At 37.2% G+C, this 23541-nt stretch overlaps 1 protein-coding gene across 1 annotated transcript; it reads left to right on the forward strand.

Moving 5' to 3' along the window:
• The first annotated feature begins 1908 nt into the window (after window positions 1-1908).
• Window positions 1909-23460, forward strand: LOC307147459 (uncharacterized protein). Its single transcript, XM_079852199.1, has 16 exons — window positions 1909-2074; window positions 2581-2687; window positions 3647-3728; window positions 3971-4086; window positions 4203-4275; window positions 14907-14976; window positions 15126-15863; window positions 16406-16638; window positions 16723-17227; window positions 17343-17464; window positions 17626-17800; window positions 17889-18011; window positions 18105-19081; window positions 19267-19321; window positions 19483-21897; window positions 22928-23460. Exons 2-16 carry the CDS (start codon window positions 2596-2598, stop codon window positions 23020-23022), a joined length of 5871 nt encoding a protein of 1956 aa, XP_079708325.1. The 5' UTR covers window positions 1909-2074; window positions 2581-2595; the 3' UTR covers window positions 23023-23460.
• Window positions 23461-23541: the final 81 nt, after the last annotated feature.

Consider the following 23541-nt stretch of genomic DNA (forward strand, 5'->3'; position numbering starts at 1 on the left):
TAGATCTTGAGGGCACATCTATTCTGCTGTAGTCAGTGATGCTCTTGATCCCCTTGCACATTCTCCGGGGATCATTGGTGAAAAAGTGACCCTGCATTTTCCGAGCATAATTAGCCTTTGCCCCCGACCTACTGTTCCTCTTGATCCCGACCTCTAGTTCCCTCCTCGTCGCTCTCAATGCAAGTGCATCTCCTGTCCTATAAATGCTCCGTGCCTTCAGAAGACACAGAACCTCTCCATTCAGCCAGGGTTTCTGATCATGTAGTTCCCTGAGAGCCATGCTAGCATTAGCACTCAGGGGGATGTACAATAAACACAATAAACACAACTGTAAACTGTTAAAAATATTACACCGCTTCAGGACAGTGACTGCTTACCGGAGAGCAGTTCGTACACCAGCCTTTGTTTATGTAAACACAGATTCCTCCTCCGCGAGTAAGCTATATTTGTCAGTAGGTCATTATGACAAAATACATCCCTTCAGGATGGTATAAGATTCTGATCACTCAGTCTGGAGTTTTACAATAATGCCAGCATAATGTGTGCATCATAATGTAATTTCTTAGTCGGTTTAGTATTTGTTTATTGTCTATTATTTTAGAGTTTATCAGAATTCTTTGAACCTTTTTAAATTTAGATACAGTTCTTGGACATAATTTAAATATTTAAAAATACCAATTATTTAATTTATTGATTACTTATGTATCATATTTCAATGGAAATGTTTTGTTATTAGGCCACTGACTCATACTGTAAGTGAGGCAAAAGAAGTTAGAAACTATTATCCCTCACTCAGATAAAATAAAAGAGCCTATTACTCTTTTTAGTACCACAAAACCACTTATCCCTACATACTTAATGTTATTTTGCTAATTACAAGAGCATTAACATTAACATTTATGCATTTGGTAGACGCTAGGTATACCATTATGCATTCCCTGAATCGAACCCAAGACTTTAGCGAATAAGGCTACTGATGTTTGTTTTTTTCTATATAATATTTTGAAATAATGTAACTTATTTTATCCGAATGTATCCACATTTATATTCCTTACTGTACAGGTAAGTGATTTATTTTTATATCTAATTTTGTAAAATTTTTTTTTACTCATTTTGTACACAATATTGTATTTGTTCTTGTTCTGCAATTAAAAATAAATAAAACGAAAAGATTGTACGTATTCGTTCAGTTACAGTGGCCATCATTTTTGTAACAAGTTACAATTTTAGTGACCATAATTTTAATTTTGTGTGGTCATCATCATTCAGTGGTTAGTAGATTACTGCCTGGTTTCGCAACTTGTGCTGACATATCTTACAATATGTCAGTGCCATTGTTTTGTCTCAAGATGCACACCAGTATATATTTTTTCTTCAAAGGCATGTTTATAAAAGCTACATGTCCTAATTTAACTAGGCCTACTCCTCGTTTACTCGAGGAATAGTAGTGTGCAACTGTGCATACTAAACTCGGCTCTTTTGTGCTGCCTGCAGCCCTCTTTTACATACTAGGGCGGATCGTGTCTAGTTTAAAAGAGCTGTTGCACATTTAACGTGATTTAATTGGCCACCTTTACTGTCGCGTTACGTCAACACGAAATCCTATTGGCTACGTCAAGTAGCAAGTATTACTACTGGCCAACCAAATGCCTTCGCGCGGTATTTTGAATAGTTTTCAAACATTGGTAGTTGTGCGCCTTATATTCCTCCGCAGATTGACAGGGAAACTAGTCCCTCACTTGTATAATGCATTATATGTTATACGAATCTTTGAATAAGGCTCCGATTAATTATTTTCATGCATTATGTGATATTGTGTTTATATATAGTAAATAACTCTTAGTTGGTTTATTGTATTTTATTTTGCGGAGGGATATATGCCGTCAAGTGAAGACGGCAACACGCGCTGACTGCCTCGATAGACAGTGTGTTAATGTTGGCGCTAGTAGTTTGTGCTAACGGCTGGAGCGACAAGGACAACTATCCGAATGCTGGATTAATCTGATTTTAATTATTAAATCAGGGCTGAACATCGATGGAATATACTTTGACATTTTGATTTACGGAACTTTAGGTAACTTAAATAGACGTTTCATTTCACGAATACAAAGGAACTGTTTAAACTGACACTATGCTAACGACAGATGCGTGACGTTATTTCTGTTAACAATCAAAATATATCGATAACTTTCATTCCAGTGATTATGGCCACAAATAGCGTGAACAATATTTGATTCCAGTCGGTCACTAAAACGAAGCCAAATGTGAATTTATACCTGTGCTTTTTCCTGTTATGTAATGTTTTAAATGTCTGGCCATGTGCTGATCTTGTGTTTTCAACTGTGTAAGTTATGTGAATGTGAACTATATGTAGAGACTATACATTGATATGGAATATTCAGACTTGTTTCTTTGTATATAACGTTAATATTTTTTTCTTTGTGTTGCATTTATCTTCGCTGATGATATTCGAGTTATGTTTTAGAAACTATTGTAAAATACGGCATTTACAGTACGTTGATGAAAATGTAACGTTAGTCACTCAATTAATTATATTTTATTTTGTGTTTGCTAAACAAGGTAAGTAGTTTTAAAATGCCTTTGCTGGGGAAGATAGTCGTGATCAAAAGACATGGAGGAGGAGATGGGACTGAATTTCCCCTCACAGCGTCCTGTATGTTCGGAAGGTCAGTAACACATCTTATTATACAATAATGGCTTAAGTTACATGATGGCTGTGAATATTTTCAACTATTTCATGTACTGCCAAGTTTTTATAGTGAGGCACGTGAAAAACAAAATCAAAGGATAAAATTACTACTATAGCACATACACACTATGATTGAAAGTAAAACCGAAGTACATTTGTTTAAAAACTTTGACATTTGGTTTAAAATATCTGAAATGGCAAGAGCCAAACATGTACAGTTCTTCTTTCGATGCCAGGCGGGCTTCATTGATGTCAAATTTGACGTAGAGATCTCTCCAACCAATCAGAATGCGTTATTACTTAACGGCATGAAGTACATGTAATCGTGCTAATTTCATAGATCATGCATGTAACTGGTTATAACCTTTGTGTTTATTTAGTATATTTACAGTTATGTTTGGCAAAATATTAACTTATCTAAGTTTTGTTTGTTGATGATAGTGGTTTATGAAAGTGTACAAGAGGGAATGTTGACAAAGAAACAAAGTTGTGAAAAATATGCAGGTTTAATGTGTATAATAAAAAAAAGGAAATCTTGAACTGCAAATTAATAATGTACTTGAATGTGTGGTGCATATATGGTTTGTCATGCTGTAATTTTTTTTAATTTGATATGTTCTGGACATCAGTGAACAAAAACAATGTTGCCTGCAAAATCTAAGGCCCTAATCCAAGAAGCTATTGCTAGAATATTTCAATCTATTTTAATAACTTATGGTGAAACTAGAAATAACCAATAAATGGAAGATAGATTCATCTATCTTTGAATATCAACTTAGACCACATGCAATGTATTGAAATGATATTTTAATTATAAATTTGTTTGAAAATGAAATACCGTCGATTTTTGCATCATAGTTCAATATTTCTCATTCACCAAAAATGAAAATTGGCCGTTTTAAAAGACATTTTAATGTGGACTCTTTACCTTTTTAGGAAGCTGGACTGTGATATTCGTATTCAGCTGCCGCAGGTGTCTAAAGAGCACTGTAAAATAGAGCTCAATGAGAACAAGGAGGTAATTTTATTTTGATATATTACACTATGACCCTAGTTTCAAAGACAAGGTTTAAGTTAGTCCCAGACTAAAATGCATGTTTGAGCTGTTTTAACTTAAAGCAACTTGCACTGGGTCTGGCATATCTTAAATATGTCAGTTTCATTGTTTTGTCTCAAGATGCTCACCAGTAATGTTTTTTTCTATGGCACATTCATAAAAGGTACTTAAATGTTTAATTTATTGTCTCTTTCTTGTTTAAGCTCATTTTGACCAATTTAAGCTCTGTGAACCCCACATGTATTAATGGACAAGTGATTAATCAGTCTGAACGTTTAAAGCATGGTGATCTCATCACAATCATTGATCGTTCTTTCAGGTGAGTCTGATTTTTATTATAATTATTTTGAAAAAAACATTAAAGTTTTCTTTCTTGTAGAATCTTTGTTCTGGGAATAATTTGTTTTGTGTGGTTTCATATTGTCATAATGCTAGGTTTGAGTACCCACCTCCAAAGACACCGAAGAAGAAGAGACTGTCCACGGTTGGAAAAGACAAAACAGTTCAGGTATGTAGTTGATATGACTCTTCAGGGTTTTTCCTGGGTCAAAATTGGTCTTCGGTGGTGGCCAAAAGACACTCATCCTTTCTTGCCCTCTTTTTTTTTTCCCACTTTATTTCATAGCTTTGTAAGATCAGGGCTTTTCATGTGCTTGTCCTTTGGAAAAGTAAATCTGTCATTCACTTGTCCGAGTAAAAAAGTTGCTTGTCCGGAATTTTTGTGTGTGTGTGTGTGCTGTAAATATAATTTATTCTGAAGAAATATTCTCATCTGTGTTCAATCAGCTCTGATATATTTAAATCTGCATATTGTCATATCTGCACCTTTTAAAGAGCATTTCCCCCCTAATCTTCTTAAATTTATGCTTCATCTTTTGTTTTAAAACCGTTTTAGAAACCGTAAAATTTTAATGGTATCGGTACCAACTATTGTAATTTTGGTATCATGACATCTCTAGTTAATGTTAGGTTAACCAGGGTTTTTCCTGGCTCAAATTGAGGCGGAGGTGGTAAAATTGTAATGATAAGATAATTAAATTAGTATTTTTTGTAGATCATCATATAGCCTAATGTGTTTCCCACATTATTTTTGTGGGTGTAGCTTGATACCTCTAGGGGGGTCCGGGGGTATGCTCCCCCGTAAGAAAATTTTGTACATTTTAAAGATAAATTCATTAATCTGGTGCACTTTGAGTCACCCGAATCCACTGTTAAAAATAGGGCTGGGCGATATGGAGCAAAAAATATATCTCGATATATTTTGCTATATCTCGATATACGATATATATCTCTATCTTTACAGGAAAAATAACCCCCCAAAAACTACTGCAAAAACAAATATGCCAAATACCACAAAGTCTTTTTTTATTGAAGTGCAAATAGGTAGGCAGTTCATGTAGGAACAAAGTGTTTCTGCAACATTAAAAAAATAAAAAAAAATCCCTGTATACAAAAATAATAATTTAACTGTAAAATAAAGGAAGAAATAATACATATTGCACTATTTTAAATAAACCTGTATAGAAATATCATTACTAATTTTGGCAAATAAAAAAAAAAAAAGCCATATATCCCCCAAAAACTGCACAACTGTAGAGTAAAACATTAATTAAAAAAAAAGTGATACAAATGCATCTAAAAATTGACATGATTGTTACAAAATCACACTGTCTGGGGCCTCTGGAGAACTCAGAACAACTGCTAGCATAAAGTTTAAGGTAAAAATAACTGCCATTAAATTACAGTATCTTACTACTATGCAATTAGATAAACTGTTCATTCATTACATCACTTTACCTCTGTCTTTATCCACCTTTATCCTCTTTTCTTCTTTTTGGCACTGTATAGCAGAATAGGTAGGCTAATGCTAATTTATAATGTGTCATGTAAATTCGGCCATCCGTCACAATCAGGAAACTTTCACCGTGTCTAGACCTAGCGCGAGCTGCCAGGCCCGTTTCTACAGGGGAGCATGTTAAGTGTGAGTGTGTTAAGCGCCCTCAAACAAAAGCAATGCAGCGAGAGGCGACGCTACACAAAAAATTACCAACGACAACTGATCGCGCGCTGTTTCTGACGCACTTCAAGCACTCGCTGGGCGGCGAAAGATTGATGTGCCTGACCGGACTCGGGGGACTTGGTTGAATGAGACAACACGCGAGGGGAGGGGGAACAAAAGCAAGGAGGCAGAGGAGGGTGGGGGTGAGCACAGCACAGAGAAGGCAAACAAGCAAAGGGGCGAAATCAGAATTAAATATAAACAATATATCGATATATACGATATGTCAAAATCCATATCGAGTATAAAAAATATCTCGATATATCGTAAATATCGAGATATCGCCCACCCCTAGTTAAAAATAAATAATCCACCCGCAAACCACCCATATTCTTTGATTTAGATATCTGCATCTGATCATCACATTACAATTATTCAAATTCTCAGTGTTAAGCATGATAAATGGTAACATATCACACTGAAGTAGGCTGATTTAAAATGAACATTTATTTAAAAATAAAAGTTCTTCTTTTTACTAAATGTATGCTCCGTCTTTCATTTCAAATTCATAAATTTGATCAATATATTCAATCCAAATAATAAGACACTAGGCTGTTACCAATCAAATTAAATAATTTACATTGAAAAATTATAACTGTATTAAATTATATTATTTTAAATATTTTTGAATATACAAATAAGGAATGTTGAAAAGAATGATACTTTATGAAACTAAACCGCCAGTAGGAGGCGGCAGGCGACCGTCTTAATGAGTGAGTCATTGAGTCATTAATTCAAACAATTCGTTCAAACGGCTGATTTATTCAGAATGAGGCAGTTTATGAATAGGTTATTGAATCTTTGACTCAACCGATTCGTTTAAAACGCTGAATCATTCAGTAATGCAACAAGTGTTGCTGTGAGATTCGCAGTGGTTCTGCTGTGATCTCTGTTTGGAACTATTTTCGCTGCTGAAACAGAACAAAAACAGTCATTGCGTCTAAAATGTATGTGACTTAATTTTAAATATTTGTTTATTGAACTGTTATGAAATCAGTCTCGGTTCCCTGACAAGCGTTAGGCTACTCGAGCCCTGATATGTTTTCCTTGATGGGTTTTCCCTGAAGAGAATTACGTTGTTGAAAACGAAAGTAGATTGACGCACGTTCATTGCATTTTACCGTGATGAGAGTTCCATGTCATTATTAAACTCAACACATTATAATGATTTGATGATCTGTCATCCACCCTCGATTAATAGGAATGGAATGTTTGTATTACTTGGCCCGCCCGACCCGCGGATTATCCGCAATCCGCGCAGCACTATACGGTTTGAGAATGGACACAAGTGGTAACCGCAACAGAACCGTTACGGTGGAAAAACTGTATCTGACCATGACTGTCTGTCCGAGTTTTGTCGAGAGCCGGAGGCGGCACGAAATTTGACGGAGACGGCCGCCTCATAATTCTCTATGCAGGAAAAACCCTGTTAACCAAACTGAACTAACCATAAGCAATACATTTGTTTTACTGTCTGTATTTAATCTCTGTAGGGCCGCAACGACGCGTCAACGTCATCGATTACGTCGACTATGAAAATACGTCGATACGCATGAAATGCGTCAATGGGTCACATTATTTACTTTTATATATAGAGTAATGGCAGCTTCTGCTCAGCTCATGATGAAAATGACAGTCCACGATCATCCAAAGTATGGGAATACTTTAAACTACGGCTGAACAGAAAGGTGCTTTGTTCACTATGGAAACTATGCCCCATTCGGCGACAATAAAATGGACTTTAATTTATAACTTCAACTTAAATCTGTCAATGAAGCTTTCAGTGCATTTGACAGTTTTTAAAAGTTGTGTATGCACGTTAGGGCTGGGCAAAAAATATCGATTTCTCGATTTTAATCGATTCTCATTTTTACGAAACGATATCGATTCTTAAATCCCAAGAATCGATTAGCCTAGTCATCCTGTTTTCAGTTGATGGAACATTGTTGCGCGCATCCAATCCAATAAATCGCAATCATCTTTGTGCTTTGTTATTATTGATATGAAACAAAGTCTCAGGTTTCAAATTACGTCCATTTTCTTACGAAATTCAAAAACATAATTAACGTTTTGGCGCTATGGCGTGAGATCGCTCTGGCGCCGCTCAGCTCAAGAGAAGCAGCAGCGCGGAGCGCACGTGATCTTCTTCCAGTTACAGCGCGAAATAAACATGAATGAGCATCTGAAAGTGTGTTAAAAGATAGAGTACAACTTATCGAAGTCCGTATCATGTCTCATGGAATCGCTCAATCACTGTTTCAACCGTGGAAAGACGTTAGTAAACAATGTCATGTAACATCACATTTACCTCAGAAAAACCATATAGGCCTCAGTGTTTCCCACAGAATTAGATTCTATTTGCGGTGGTGTGGTGTTTGGGGGGGGGGGGGGGTTGATTAAGTTAAATATATCATATATATATATATATATATATATATATATATATAATGTTTATATATATATCATATATTTTTATTGACAAGTACACATTCCCATTGCCAACACTTAGTGTCAGATAACTTAAAGACTTTGCCATTGCTACATTTCTATGCTATGACTGCTCCACAGACTTTTTGTTGCAAATTTTGCTCACACACAAACCTGGAACTGGACACACACACACACACACAAACTCACAAACTTACTGACACACTCAAACACAGGCTCACACACTCAAACACAGGCTCACACACACTCACACATTCAAAAAGACACACACACAGATTCAAACACAGACACACACTCACACACACTCAGACCCAAACACAGACTCAGACACACACAGGCTCACACACACACACACACCAAACTGGACCTGGAGGTGGACACACACAGACTCAGACACACACACACGCACACCTGGAGATTGAGGTGGACAAAAACCAACACACACCAACCTGAACCTGGAGATAATAATAACAAAATGTCTAGTCTGGTGGCTGTGATATGAACCTACCAACGTCCGTTGCAATGATTTTTGGAATGACTGATCGCGAGAGGAACAAATTACGTTTTAGTCGCATAACATCGGTTAATGGAAACGCCGTCATTTCGCAATAGTTGTAACGTTAATTGATATTTAGGAAAAAAAAATCGCAAAAGTTTTGCGCGAATGCGAATCTGTAATGAAACGCGACCGCGCTTAACATCTAGACAACTTCTCAGAGTTATGTTGAGCAACAGTGTTCATTATACTAACCATTCAACTCTGGATTGATTCTGGAATCTTCGCTGGGGGAATAAGCATTAAGCACCGGCAACAATCCGCCCTCTACATGCTCATGTTTTGATTCAGATCGTGCGGTAAGAGAAGGAGGGGCTAGTCGTGCCTCCATTGTCAGTTTGTGAGAGAGAGGGGGAGCAAGCAGCGCGAATAAAATACAATTGTACCCATATTAAATAGTTAAAAAATCTGAATCAATCCGTGGCGGTCAGCGTTGATATGTGGCGGGCCGCCACAAATTAATGAATGTATGGGAAACCCTGGGCCTATCCAGTGACCATAAACTCGTTAGTCAGCTAGAAAAATTAACTCTAGAGGAGCATTTTGTTAAATATATGTTCCATATTACATATTCATTATAATGTTTAATGTTCTTCAATATTTAAGTTTTTTATGACAGCCACCATTTACATTTTTATATAATTTCATATAACTTTATTATTATAAAAATAAATAAAAGTGTATTTTAAGTGTTTGTAAACAAATCAGTTAATTTTTACCTTCAATCTTATAGTAGGCTAATGAAGCCTATAGGCTACAACTGACTCCCAGTTACAATAATAGTTAAGAGATTTGTTTTCCTTGAGAAAATTTGCAATGTATTGTACCTGATATCCAAAATAATCGATATTGAATCGAATCGTAATCGAATCGAATTGCAAGCTTGTGAATCGAAATCGAATCGAATTGTGAAATTTGTGTCAATACCCAGCCCTAATGCACGTGTAGTCTAGAGACCTGCACTCCCGTGGGACACTGCAACAAAGGTGTGGGAATATAGATCTGATGGCCGGGCGCGGGCGGTAATGCACTCGTGTGTGTGTGTGTGTGTGTGCTGGTTGGGGGAGAATAAAACGATTTGCGGGACTCCCGCAAAATAGAACTATCTATAAATTGATCATCTAAAAACGAATAAATTGTCAATCATCTGTTGCACAAAAGCAACAAGAACAACTAAAACAAAATAGAAACAATTTACAGGCCAGAGTCTCTATCTATTTATGACATGTTTGCAGCGTTGAACAATGTAGCCAATCACAGACATACGTGTTGATATCTTGAACGCAATGGCCAATGAGATGCATTTAATATAGAATCCCCTCACTGCTCAAAATGGACTTTTTGTTCAGTGCTGTATTCTGCATACTGGCATATCATCTGATTATAGCAAACAAAGTGTAGATATTATAAAAGATTCATTGTGCAGCCAGTTTCATTGATAATAACAGAGATTTGTGAGATCGTGATGAACTGAGATGTCAGCTTTTTAGGAATTATTAAGGGAGAAATCTGTCCCGCGCAGGTCTCTAATGTAGACTTTAAAAACAAACGACTAACGTTATATTTACATTAACAGTAGCCTAGGCTGCATTCTAGTGTACGTGAACCTTTTTGCAGATAAACACAAGTGCATTTTCGGACAAGTTAATTGAGTAAATCATACTCCCACTACGGTAATTAATAACAGACTATAAACACATTTCCTAAATGGGCCTGTGACTGTATCTTAAATTTTATGAAATAGTACTATTAGTTAAAAATAGTTTAAAATGCTTCCTGTTCACATATTTCATAATAAAATGACAATTACCCTTTCTGAAATACAATTTTTTTTGTCATCATTCATAGTTTTCATGTTAAAATTTACAGATGCACTACCCTCTTCAAAATACAGCTGATATATTGTTGTACTTATTATTTATTGTAAAGTTTACCAATGGATAAATCAGCTAATCCCAATACTAATCATTAGATTAATCAAAAAATAATTGTTAGATTAGTCGACTAATCGAAGAAATAATCGATAGATTAATCGACAACAAAAATAATCGTTAGATGCAGTCATAAATCTTTGTTAATGTTAGTCAATAAAAATGCAGCTGTTCATTGTTAATGTTTTTTCACAGTGCATTAATGTTAACAAATACAACTTTTGATTTCAATAATGTAGGCTATTAGCAAATGATGAAATTAACATTAAGATTAATAAATTCTGCTGAACTGGAGTTTATAGTTAATGTTAACTAATGTAATTAACTAAAATTTAATAAATGGAACCTTATTGTAAAGTGTTACTGATTTGTTATACATCAATTCAGACGTCTCACAAGTTCAGTGTTGGACAGATCAGTTGTTTTAACCATTCATTAACCCTCTGGAGTCTGGGGTGTTTTTGGGGTCCTTGAGATGTTCTGACATGCCCTGACATTTGTGCTTTTTTCAGTTGCTTATAAACATATCAATGGCAAAAAAAAATTACACTCTATTTAGCACAAACAGGACTACCATAATATTTGAGCCACATGTATGTACATGTTTTCATTTTTGAGAGAATAATGTTTATGCATGGTTATCGAAAAAACTAAAAATGAAAGTTTCTGAAATAAGGCCACAAAACACATACTAAATATGTCATCGCCTAGAGTTTTTTCTTCAAAATGATGTGAAAATCATCCTGCCTAATCATTCACATAAAACGATACATTGATTTAAGTTTTGCGAAACACTTTTAGTTTGGAAAGCCAATATGCGGATGGGGCGTAAACGATCATGCATATTTAGTAGTTCACACCTGATTAGACAATGCCCCTGCATACTTAATGAGCCATTCATTCAGGTGTCACCTATAGCTAACTTAAATATACAAGCGTCATAAAAATAATCATTCTAGAAGAAAATTTCAGATGGCATTTAGAGGCTTTTGCATCTGAACTCTTCATATATATATATATATATATATATATATATATATATATATATATATATATATATATACACATATATACACACACACACATATATATATATATATATATATATATATATATATATATATATATATATAGACTACCAAATTGGTTCACAGTTGGAGGCATCGCAATTTTTTTATTTATTTTTTTTCACAAATTGTGCTTGCAAATTGTATAATATCCAAGGTAAACATGTCTAGTAATTGTGCAGTTAATTCTCATACTGTATTTTCAGTTTTGGAATATTTATCCTCTCCCCAAATTTGTCACTAATAAAACACAATACAAATTATTTAAAGAAAAAAAATATATTTACTTGTTTACATCTACCTTATATTTTTTTTTTAGAGGTGGGCATAGATTAATTTTTTTAATCTAGATTAATTTTGAAATTAATCTAGATTAATCTACATTAAAATGGCTCATTTGAATTCTGCCGAAGGCATTCAGAATATGTGTGCTACCCAAATAATGACTATAAAAGTAAGTCTTTGAGAACGGGTTTCTCAAGCCAGGTGGCGCATTAGACCAGGGGCTCATCTCCTGTTTCCAAAATGCATCACAAACTGCTTGAGAAAGCTGTTCTACTCATAGACTGTAAAGGTTACTACTGTACTGTTACCGTCCGTAGGCAACATAGGCCTATGTTATTATCAACTACTATAGGCTATCAATTAGGGATGGGCGATATGGCCTAAAATCCATATTGTGATATACATTGCAGCCTCTTGCGATAACGATATATATTATAATAAAACCATTTCAGAACAGGTTACACAGACCCTGCTAAACAACTGCTAAATGTATTTTTTTTAAAGGGTATGTAGTTTTGAGAACATATATTGTGCAAAACTGTAAGTATACAACATCATTTTGCAGATAAATAAAATTTAAGTACACTAGCTGCAGAGACTTAAGTAGGTCTAATGTTTATTATAGCTTTGAGCTTATGAAACCCCAAATTTAAAGTTATAATATTGTCTAACTTATGTCTTTTCAGTTAAAAAGAAACACAACAACAACGATTCTTAAAATCGGGCGTAGACAGAGATTGTGTTAACGTTACACCACTAAGATATATTGGAATGAGAATAATACGCGCGCGCTGGTATTCAGTGATATCATGTTTCGTTTTGAATTTGAGGTGAACGGATTAGTCGTGTGTTAACTTACCGAACCGTTACCCCACACACTCTGTCTATAGTTTGCTGCTGTTTGTCGGACGGCTTAAATCCGAACCAAGTCCAAATAATGGATGTTGCAGCTTTCACTTTCAGCCGTGTTTACTTAAGATGACGACAAATATGCGTTGCAGCCGGGTTTACCTCGCGGCCGCGGGTAGATTGCGTCATCATAGCTTGTGTAGTATAGTATAGAGCCATCTCCCAACCCAACTTGGGGAATAGATTAACGGCGATATTTTTTTTATCGCGCGATAAGAGTCTCGCGTTAACGCAGCCCGTTAACGCCGATAACGGCCCACCACTAATTTTTTTATTAAAAAGGTTACAATTACAACAACAATTCAAGTGTAATCTTTCTTTTTAAAAACTAAAGTATACAAAACGTATTATTTGATGACTTTATTTTTGATAAGTTTTGATATTTTTCCTCATCTCAGTAGGCTATAGCAATAGAGTTTGATAAAAGCTGTTCATTCAATACAGCAGTATTTGAAAATCGATAATATTTTGTAAAATTACATTTATATTTGCATTTATGTCAAAACCTAGACACTTTATTTCAACATATTTCAGTCGATTTTTACTCATCTCAGTATAGCAATACTGGTTTGCTAAAACATCATCATTCATTCACACGATTTAAATTTAAACTGTCTTTTGCGAGCTGTGGTAAACAGCGTGCATCTCTGCCGTTCATTCATTCATAAACAGAAACCCGATTCACGTGAGATGGAAAAAATCTTACTACAGCATTGATCAGCTCGCTCCTCGATATACTCGCACTTCTGAGGTACATTTTTCATTATTATTATTCCTCACAGCGCTGCAAGACGGTGTAAACAAGTAGGCTACAATGATCTGATTCAACTTGTTTTCTCGAGCTGATATGGGGGCGTTCACAGTTTGCACGGATTGCCTCAGCCATTTGCGTTTGAATAGCGCGCGCTCTCCGAGGGCGGAGTCACATTACAAGTAATTAGATGAGATGAGAACGACTGACATCTCGCTCTTTTCTTACAGATTACATGAACTGAGAATATTTGTTTTTTATATAAATTACTTCATTTAAAAGAAGAGAATTCAAGCTTCATGCCTGTGTGTCTGTATGCCTGATTGACTGAGTATTCGCTGAGTTACAGTTCTTTTTCGGACGCGTTTCAGAATGGACTACACTGACAGAGAAGGCAGAACTCGCTTCGTGTTTATTTTTCTTTATTTGGCAAAAAGCACAACACTTTGTTTTTATTGTGAGTATACACAAAAATAATACACATTTAACAGTATGAAACTCCAATGGAAAATCAAAGTCAACAGAGTATTTATGAGTTTCTTTTACACTGATAAAAAAAAGCGACCTGGTATCGCCGGCGATACCGTCAACCTCTGGGGGTTAAAGTGAATCTGTTCAAATGAGTCATTAGTTAACGAATTGGACGTGTCATTAGCGGACGTGTACGGCACGTGTTGTGTGATTATCCCGGCAGTTAGGACATCGCACAAGATTTGTGTCAACACAGAAAACATTTAATCACTGGATAGGTTTTTTCATTTATTGAAAGTGTGGTTTATGTCAGCTGAATTTGCGGAATGCTTTTCAGTGAAGATAATTAAGGCAACTTTTTTTTAGCACGAAATTCTCACCCAGCGGTAATTCAGGGGGGAAAACTCAGAATGCTCCACGTGAAAGTTCGGTCTTCTGACCTTTTAACATCATGTCAAAACTGTCAATTGATTTTGATTAATATGTGCGAGGGAGAGAGAGGCAGTCATCTACATCACTCAACAATCATAAGGCTTTGGCAGGAAAAATTCGCTTTAGCAGCCGCCAAAAAATGTTCAGTGCAGGAAAAACCCTGGTGTTGTGAGACAGATGTTAATTTATCATTTATTTCTTTGTTAAATTTTGATTTTGTCATCCTTTAGGCTTTGCAAGACCAGCAGGAAAAAAGCACACCCGTTCATGCAGAGAAGAGGAAGTCAGAGCATTCGTTTGGTTAGTGATCATGAAATTTATTTTCTATGATATTCTATAAAGTTCTTTGTTTGCAACATGTTTGCTGAAGTTGTTTTTCCCCCTAGTCTTGCTAATTCTGCTAGAATATAATTTCATATCTGTGATTGTCTTGTGTGCTATATTTACAGACACTTGTTTAAAAGATGGGTCAAATTTACCGCCATCTGTGGATCAATCTGTTGAGAATGAACCAGAAGATGGCAAAATTAAAAAAGACAGTATGTCACCTTTTTGTGAGCTCTACCAAATGGTCAAGCAGGACCTTGTTGCTAAATCACCATGGAAATCTGAGCTACCAAAAACACCTCTTGCAAGACCTCAGGTTGATCACGAGGAAGCTCCCACTGCAGATGTTAAAAGTAGCCCTAAACCGGTCACAACTCCATCTACCAAGAAGCGAAGATCCTTGAAATCCAGTTCTGAAGATATGACTGGACCAGCTATCCCTCAGAGCTCATTTAATGCAAATCAGGAAGAGAAACCTGTTGATGATATGCCGTCTGAAGCGTCCATCACCCACTTGACAGAGAAAATTGTAACTCCTGTCTCCCAGAAGAAGAGAACACCCTTGAAAACGCCTCAGAATTTGAGTGCTGGTGAGGTTGTCCAGCAAATTCTCTTAGAGCCTCAGCATGAGGACAAAACTCCTAAATCCCCGAAAGGAAGGAGAAGTGTTGGATCACAGGATCAGAGCCTTGATCTCCAAATGCTTTTGGGCCAGCCTCAGACTCCAGGCCCAGTAGGTAAGAACACTGAAGTGAAAATGTCACCAAGAACATCCCCGAGATCAAATGCTGGCAAAAGGTTTCAAGTCCAAGGTGGTCCACATGAGATTAAGGCTACAACATCAAGTTCTAAGAAGAAAGGTAAGACCGTAAACACTGATGTCTATGGTAGCGATCATAAAAGAGCAAATCACCTTTTAAAAATAACTTGGTGCATCAAATAATGATTGTATCAATTACATTATGCCATAGGTGGCAACAGGTGACTGTTTAAAACATTTATTTGCCTTTGAATCATTCAGTCAAGAGATTCATTCAAAAACGCTGATCCATCCAGTAATGAAACAAGTGAAGTATTTATGAGTGAGCCATTGAATCATTCATTCAAACTGATTTAAAAAAATAATTCATTCAAATTAATAAAACATTTTCAATAGACTGCAGCAATTACATTTTGTCAGAACCTCTGGTAAATTACATGTTATTTTTAGTTGTCTGTTCAGAATAGTGGGAGAAACGTGATCTCTGTTTGAAACAAAATAATCTTGATTCTCAATTTATCCAGAATCGTGCAGCTCTACTTAGTGTTTTCTTGGCATGTACACCATTTGTCAATTAGGTAAATGTTGCAAACATATGCCGTTATTTAAAAATATTTCACCATAATTTTGTTTGTCCTGCAGATGGTACTTCAATTAATGAGCTGTGTGGGGTAAACGAATCTCAAACCGAAGTAACGGTTCCAAAAGCAAAGAGAAAGCGAGTGTCCTTTGGTGGACAGTTGACCCCAGAGCTATTTGACAAACGTCTGCCCCCGAATTCCCCCCTCCGCCGTGGGGCAACTCCACGATACAGTTTGGGACCTTCCCAGAAACCTCAATCTCTCCTACGACGAGCATCCACCATTGGTCTTTTGGTAATACTTAAAACCAATTTTTAAGGACAATAACATTTATCTATTGAAAACTTTCAAAGGTTTTTAATGTTTCTTTATTTTCAGGCTCTTCGACTTGAAGAAACTGTTCCAGATGTTCAAAATAGTTCTCAGAAGAAAGCTTCACCCAAACGTGCTGCAAAGATTCCATCACCTGCCAAAAAGTCACTGAGTACCAAGGCTAAAACTCCATCACCAAAACATCAAAAGTCACCATCTGCTCCATCCAAGGTACCTGCCACACCCAAGACACCTGCATCTGCTAGAAGAGCATCAACTTCAGCTGTTGAGGCTGCCAGTGACATGTCTTTAACGGAGACACCCAGGGTGCAGGGGAGGTTTTCAGTCTCTCGCATCAGTACTCCATCGCCTGTCCAGGACCAGGAGGAGAAGTCTGAAGTACAGTCAACCGTTGTAGAAGACATGCCTCAGAAGTGCGAAACACCAAAGATACCCTTAAGGAGGAAGAGCATGAAGTCTTCTGCAAGAAAAACTCCTAAGAGTGCAATTAAAAGTGCACTTGATGTAATTCGTTCAAGACGCAGTGGAGCGTCACGGGCTAATCTAAAAGGTGAAAGATTTAATCTGGTTATATTCTTGTTGTCCTGTTTTGAAGTTTTAATCTTTAATTGATTTAGATGGTTTAAACAAATATTTAAAATGTATGTTTCTTTCTCTGTTTGAAGTGTTGACCTCTTGGGCTGATATTGTGAAGTTTGGTCAGATCAAACCTCAAACAGAAGTTACAACTAAGAAAAAACCCACAAAGAGCAACGTAGTCAAAAGAAATGTGGTGGCAAAACCCAAGGTAAAATGCGAAAGATTCTTATCAGTCTCAAATGTTTCCCATAAGTTTTTTTGTTCTGATTTGTTCTGATTCATTTTTCTCATTTCTGTTGATGGGTTTTAGCTCATTGAATGGCTGATTAATCTGAATTAATTACAAATTACATTTAATTGCCTATGCAGACACCTGCACAGAGGTTGAAGGGTGATGTCAGCACTGGGCATGCAGCATCTCCGGTCACCATTGTTGTTGGCAAAGCCCATGTGAGGACTAAACAGTCTTTTGGTGCTGCACCTAAAATAGTCACCAACATAGCACTATTCAAGAAGGACATGAAAATGGACGAGGACTTTACAGGTTTGTTCAGTATTGAAGAAAACGTATATGCATGCATGTAATAAATGTTCTGTGAAATTGTTAGTTCAAATTCTAAATGTTTTGTTAGGTGTTGCAGACATTTTCAAAACGCCAGCCAACAGCAGGTCTAAGAATATTGTTCCCATAAATAATGAATGTCCTGAGATGCCTTTGGATGAGATTTCAGTCATGAGAACACCAGAAGAATCGGGTTAGTGTTTTGGACTTGTCGCAAGTCAGTTATCTACTGTGTATTGTTTTCATATCATTAATTTCATGCCCTTGTTTTTCACTGGCCACACAGGTGAAATGATTGTCTCTCCAATAAGTGTGATCTCCACTGCCAAATGTGGACAGTACAACAATGAAGCAGTAACACGACTTCTTTTGGACAACCAGGATGGTAGTTTATTGGAAGATGAAGGTCTTTCTCAACTCACTGACAACTCAAATGAGGCAAGTGGCCATGACATCATTCCAGATCAAGAGATGTCCCCCAGTGACCAAACAGAAGAAGAGGCTGCCCCTGAAATGGTAGTCAAAACCCCAAAACAGAAAGCAGCACCATCCTTGTGCCTCACTGGAGTAAAGCGACTCATGAAGACACCCAAACAGAGGGCTGAACCAATTGAAGACTTGAGAGGAAAGCTGCTCAAGACCCCCAAGGAATATAAACCTCCCCAGGAAGAAAGTCTGGAAGGCATTAAGGAACTCCTAAAGACTCCCAAATACAGGGGAGCTCCAGTAGAAGACATGGTTGGAGTGAAAAGAGTGATGCAGACCCCAAAAGTAAAAAACAACCCTGTACTGTGCGCAGCTGGTCTTAAGAGGCTTATGAAAACTCCCATAGAAAAGTCTGAGCAACATGAACTCACGGGTTTGAAAGAATTGATGAAAACACCAAAATTAAAGGGAGACCTGGAGGAGAATCAGTTTGGGCTGAAAAGGTTGGTGAAGACACCTAAACAGAAGAGAAATCAAGTTGAAGAGGACCTAACTGGTGTTAAAGAACCAGTTGAAGATCAAATGGGTATTCAAAGGCTGGTGCAGACTCCCAAAGAGAAGAGAAAACCTGTAGAGAACTTGGCTGGTGTAAAGCAGTTAACACAGACCCCTGATCAAAAAGGAGAACCTTTCAGCAATCAGTTGGTAATCGGTAAACTGATGATGACCCCTCAAAATGGAGTGATGGCAGAGGAAGTTATCACTGGCTTTAAAGAACTTGAACCAGAAAATAACATTACCCTGACAACAGAAAATGGTGTGACTGAGCCTGCTGAGGTAAACTGTTAGGTTATTCCTGTTAAACATGCACATCATGTCTATGCAGTAAATAATTTAGTTGATTACAATGGAACTTTTTGCCACACTGCTGATGTAAACGTTATTCTGATAGATGGTATAGTCATTCTGTAATCTAGTTTTTTCAAATATAATTAATTGATCTTCATATATTTAATCTTTAGATTCAAGAGCCTCTTCTAGCAGTGGAAAGTGGTTCTTTATTCGTGCCAGCTAAAGGTGAGTTAAAATTGGGAAATGCACGTATGTTCTCTACTTTGTTGTTCTCAGTCCTAAAATTTGGGAAATTATGTATGTTTTGTTTAATCTTAAACAGTTAGGTACACAACGTTAACTACTTGGATTGAGCTAAACTTATGCTGTCATGACTTATCCCGTAGATTTTGATGAGGAATGCGACAAAGAAAATGTCTGTCCAGTTGAAACCATGGAGACTGAAGTGGATTCCCAGTGCACCACTGAAGTCATTGATTCTATTCACAGTGATGTAGAGACTGATGCTGTAATCCCCCAGGAAACGCATCTTAACCAGATTGAAGAGGAGTCCGTTTCAGTTGAGGCTATTGATGTCTGTTTTTCTGGGACTGATGAGAAAAAAGAAGAGCAGTCTGAAGAATCTGTTTGTACCTCTGAAAATAGCAGCGCAACCGTTAAAGCTACCCTAACTTCATCCACTGCTGAGGAAGAGGAAGGAGAGATAATCAAGTCTTCAGTTGCCAACAAAATTCAGCGTGGCAGTCGAGGCAGAGTGCCACAGAAATCCAAAAATGCTAACAATGACAAGGTCAAACCTCCTGCTGTGCTGTCAATAACTGAAGAGAAAAATATAAACGGTCCACTTCCCTCTAGCCCTGCCAGGGGAAGGAGAGGCAAGAAGCTTCTCGAAGTTCCAGAAGTCACTGCCAGCCCAGTCAGAAAATCTGCCCGTGGAAGAATTCCCAAGCACCACTTTGTGGGTGAAGAGGAAAAGAACACTGATGCTTCCCAAGTTCCTGTAGACTCCATGAAAACTGAAAGACCAGACTGCCTACCTGTAGTTACCAAAACACGGAGAGGAAGAAAAGCTAAACAAGATGATGTTGCAGTTGAGCTCATTGATGATATAAATGCTGGTGACCCACAGTGTCCTGATGCACCTGCAAATGAAGAGCTTGTCCAAGCCCCTGTTGTAAAACCTGGGAAGAGAAAGAAAATGGTTAAAGCAGGAAGCCATCCTTCAGAAGAACTTGAACAGAAAACACCTGGAATTGTTTGTGAGGTAAATGCTGTTGCACCAGGTGATGTCAAATTGTTGGCTTCACCAGTTACTGAGACTGTATCTGCAACTAGATCTAGGAGAGGAAGGCCACCAAAGAAGGAACACTTGAAAACTGAGCCAACCCCTACTTTGGAAAATGAAATAACCAGCACTCAAGCTGCTGTAGTGGCTGAGAAGCCACTGACACCTGTAGCAAAGTCAGGGCGAGGAAGGAAGGCTAAAAAAGAAATTGTCAAGGAGCAACTCTTGGATAATGTTGATGCCATGGTTGTTTCTCAAACTGCGGCAGAGGTAAATGTTGAAGATAAGCCTGAAGCACCTGTGATCAAGTCTGGCAGAGGACGAAAGACCAAACAGCAGAAACCACAGATGGCTGAGGAGGTTGTTGACCAACCAGCTGTAGATGCCAGCACACTTTTACCAGTGACCGAGGAACACACTGAAACGGTGAAATCTGTGAGGGGAAGTAGGAAGACAAAGCAGTCAAAGGTGACAGTTTCAGATGAGACTGAGGAGAACATTGTCAGCCTTGTTGAACAAGCAGAGACCCCTGTTGTGAAATCTGGTCGTAAGAGGCCTGTTATTGCAAAGGAAACAGAAGTGGAAGCAGAAGTTTCTGTCAAAAGAGGTCGCCGTGCTGTTGCAAACCCTGCACCACCAGTTGCTGTGGTGTCCAGCCGTGGACGTAAAGCAGTTGCTAAGGCAGAGTCAGAGGTTACTGAGGATGTAGCTTCATCAGAAGAGCCAGCTAAACCTGTCAAACATACCAGGCGAGCAGCAAAAGTACCTGAATCAAAGAGAGAAGAAAATTCCATGACACAGGCAGGTTCTGAATTGGTTGCTGCTGAGAATACAGCAATTGTGGCACTGGAGAAGGTGGGAAGAGGAAGCCGTGGCAGAAAACAGAAGGATTCAACTAAAGACATCCCTAACACCCCAGTCAATGAATCTTCTAAAGCCAAGGAAGCTAGTGAAATTAAACCCTCAAAAACTGTTAACTGGAATCCAGATTTGGTGGTCTCTAAAGACACTGAAGAGATCGAACCTTCTGCAGATGTAGAAAAACAGCTGAAGAAATCCAAAAGGTTAGGCAAAATACCAGCTGAGACATCCTCCACATCAAATCAGTCAACTGATCTGCCACCCAGAGGCCGCAGAGGAGCCAAAAAAGAGGAACATCCTGTTGAAGAAGTTCAGATAAAAATCAAGCCATTGAGGAGAGGAAAGGCAGTGGGCTCTGCTGCACCTAAATTAGATCTCAGTGATAGTAAGGCATCAACTCCCCCCAAAAGGAAAAGGAATGATTTGCTGGAGGTAATTGACGAGTCGTCAAATAAGGAACCTTTGCCTAAGAAAAGAGGAAGAGTAGCCGTCAGTGCTAAAGTTCCAGCTGAGGTCTCCAGCAAAGAGAAAATGCCTGACACTGAACCAGAAAAGGCTGAGATTAATCCCAAGAAGACTGGTAATAGAGCTGCAAGAGGGCAGAAAAAGACAGCCCAGGAACCAGATCCAGCACCTGCTCAGGAGTCTGTTTCAGGTACGCATTCTAGAAATGCTGTCTCCAGTGTTTTCCAGAATACAAGAGAACTTTACCTTGGTGTCTAGTAAGACGGGTGTTAAGTCAACCCGATTGTGCATCTTGTGACTGTAAAATAGTTTATTTTTTTAGGATGTAGCTTTCATATCTTTCAGTGAATTCTATTTATCACCTCAGTCCTTATCCCTATTTGGACAGGACTAGTCATCATGGAGGACGTTAGAGAAATTTCACAGGTGTACTTTGTGATTTTAATCCTGTGTGAATCTGCCATGTCTGTGTTCTTCTCATAAAACCTTAGTAAAACTTCCAGGGCAAAAAGTTTTTTCGGCAAACCCAACAGCCCTCTGGGAAATCTAATCCTGTTCAAATGTCTGTGATTTCCAATATTGTATTATACTAACAGTTCATGTTTTTTGACCTACCTGAGCTACCTTTTGCGCCCCAATCTTTCACAGACTTTCATTTCTATATATATATATATATATATATATATATATATATATATATACACACACATATATATATATATATATATATACACACACACACACACACACACACACACACACACACACACAAACACAGCAGATGCTCTTCTGTAAAACCCACGGCTAGAAAACACTCCCACTTCTGTAATAAACATGGAGATGTTAGTACTGTTAAATCGTTACATGAAATCACAGACATTGATTAATAATAATTTGAACTCAATCATCTTTTAAAAACTAGTGCCTTCTGAATAGGGCTTTGTGTCAAAAAGACGTAATAAGCATTGAACCCACTAGCATCAAATAAAGTACAAAATATTTTGCCTGTTTGATCTCACAATAAATATTTATATTTAGCTTTGTGGCATGTAAAGCCACAAAAGCTGACGGGCTTGACAAGTGTCGTGTGTATATACTGTTTAGACCTGTTTTATGTACATACAGTACATGTTATAATTAGGCTTTCTGTTTTGAATTTGTTGTGCTGTATCATTTATTCACGTTTTGAGAGTTAAAAGTTAACATTTGTTTTCTTACAGGGACCACCACTCGAAGAGGAAGAAATGTTAAAAAAGTAGAGGAAGTGGACATCTCTACTGAGGCAGCTCCCGTCAGGCGTACCAGGAGGAAGTAAAGCACTGATCCTACAGAGTGGTCTTAATCTTCAAATCTCTGAAAAAAAAAAAAAAGTTTTAGTTTTATATGTTTGTACTATTTCATTATGATATTTTTCTATACATTTCTGTGTAATTTTAGCTGCTTTTATTTTTTAGGGAAAAGTGTTTGTGTACACTTATCGAATGTTTTAATTCAAGAAAATGTTTAAAGACCATTTCTACAGTTTAAACGATAAACTTCCCTCCAAAACATTTATCTTCTATATCCCTTTGTGTTCTTTAATTTGTGTTTTTTTTTTTTTTTACTTTTAGAAATGTATTAAAAGAATAAAATAAGCGAGGCGTTACAAAACTTGGCTTAAGCTGTCACAATTTGCATGTAATGTGGTTTAGTGGTATGACATGTTTGATGTGACATGCTTTAAAGTTTTCATTAAAAAGATATTTGTAACCTCATGTTTGATGATTTTTTTCTTCTCTCTTTTCAAATTTATTCTGTTCGACCTGAAGATGTTTCAACTCTTCATCCATTCATT

This window comes from Squalius cephalus (genome assembly GCF_949319135.1).
Source record: "Squalius cephalus genome assembly, chromosome: 19".
Lineage (NCBI taxonomy): Eukaryota > Metazoa > Chordata > Actinopteri > Cypriniformes > Leuciscidae > Squalius > Squalius cephalus.

Bases quoted from the DNA above. Each gene is read 5' to 3' on its own strand.
- LOC307147459 (XM_079852199.1), top strand. From the start codon at position 2,596: ATGCCTTTGCTGGGGAAGATAGTCGTGATCAAAAGACATGGAGGAGGA. The intron at 17,228-17,342 runs GTGAAAGATTTA...CTCTGTTTGAAG, and splicing joins GTCACGGGCTAATCTAAAAG to TGTTGACCTCTTGGGCTGAT. The intron at 17,801-17,888 runs GTTTGTTCAGTA...ATGTTTTGTTAG, and splicing joins AATGGACGAGGACTTTACAG to GTGTTGCAGACATTTTCAAA.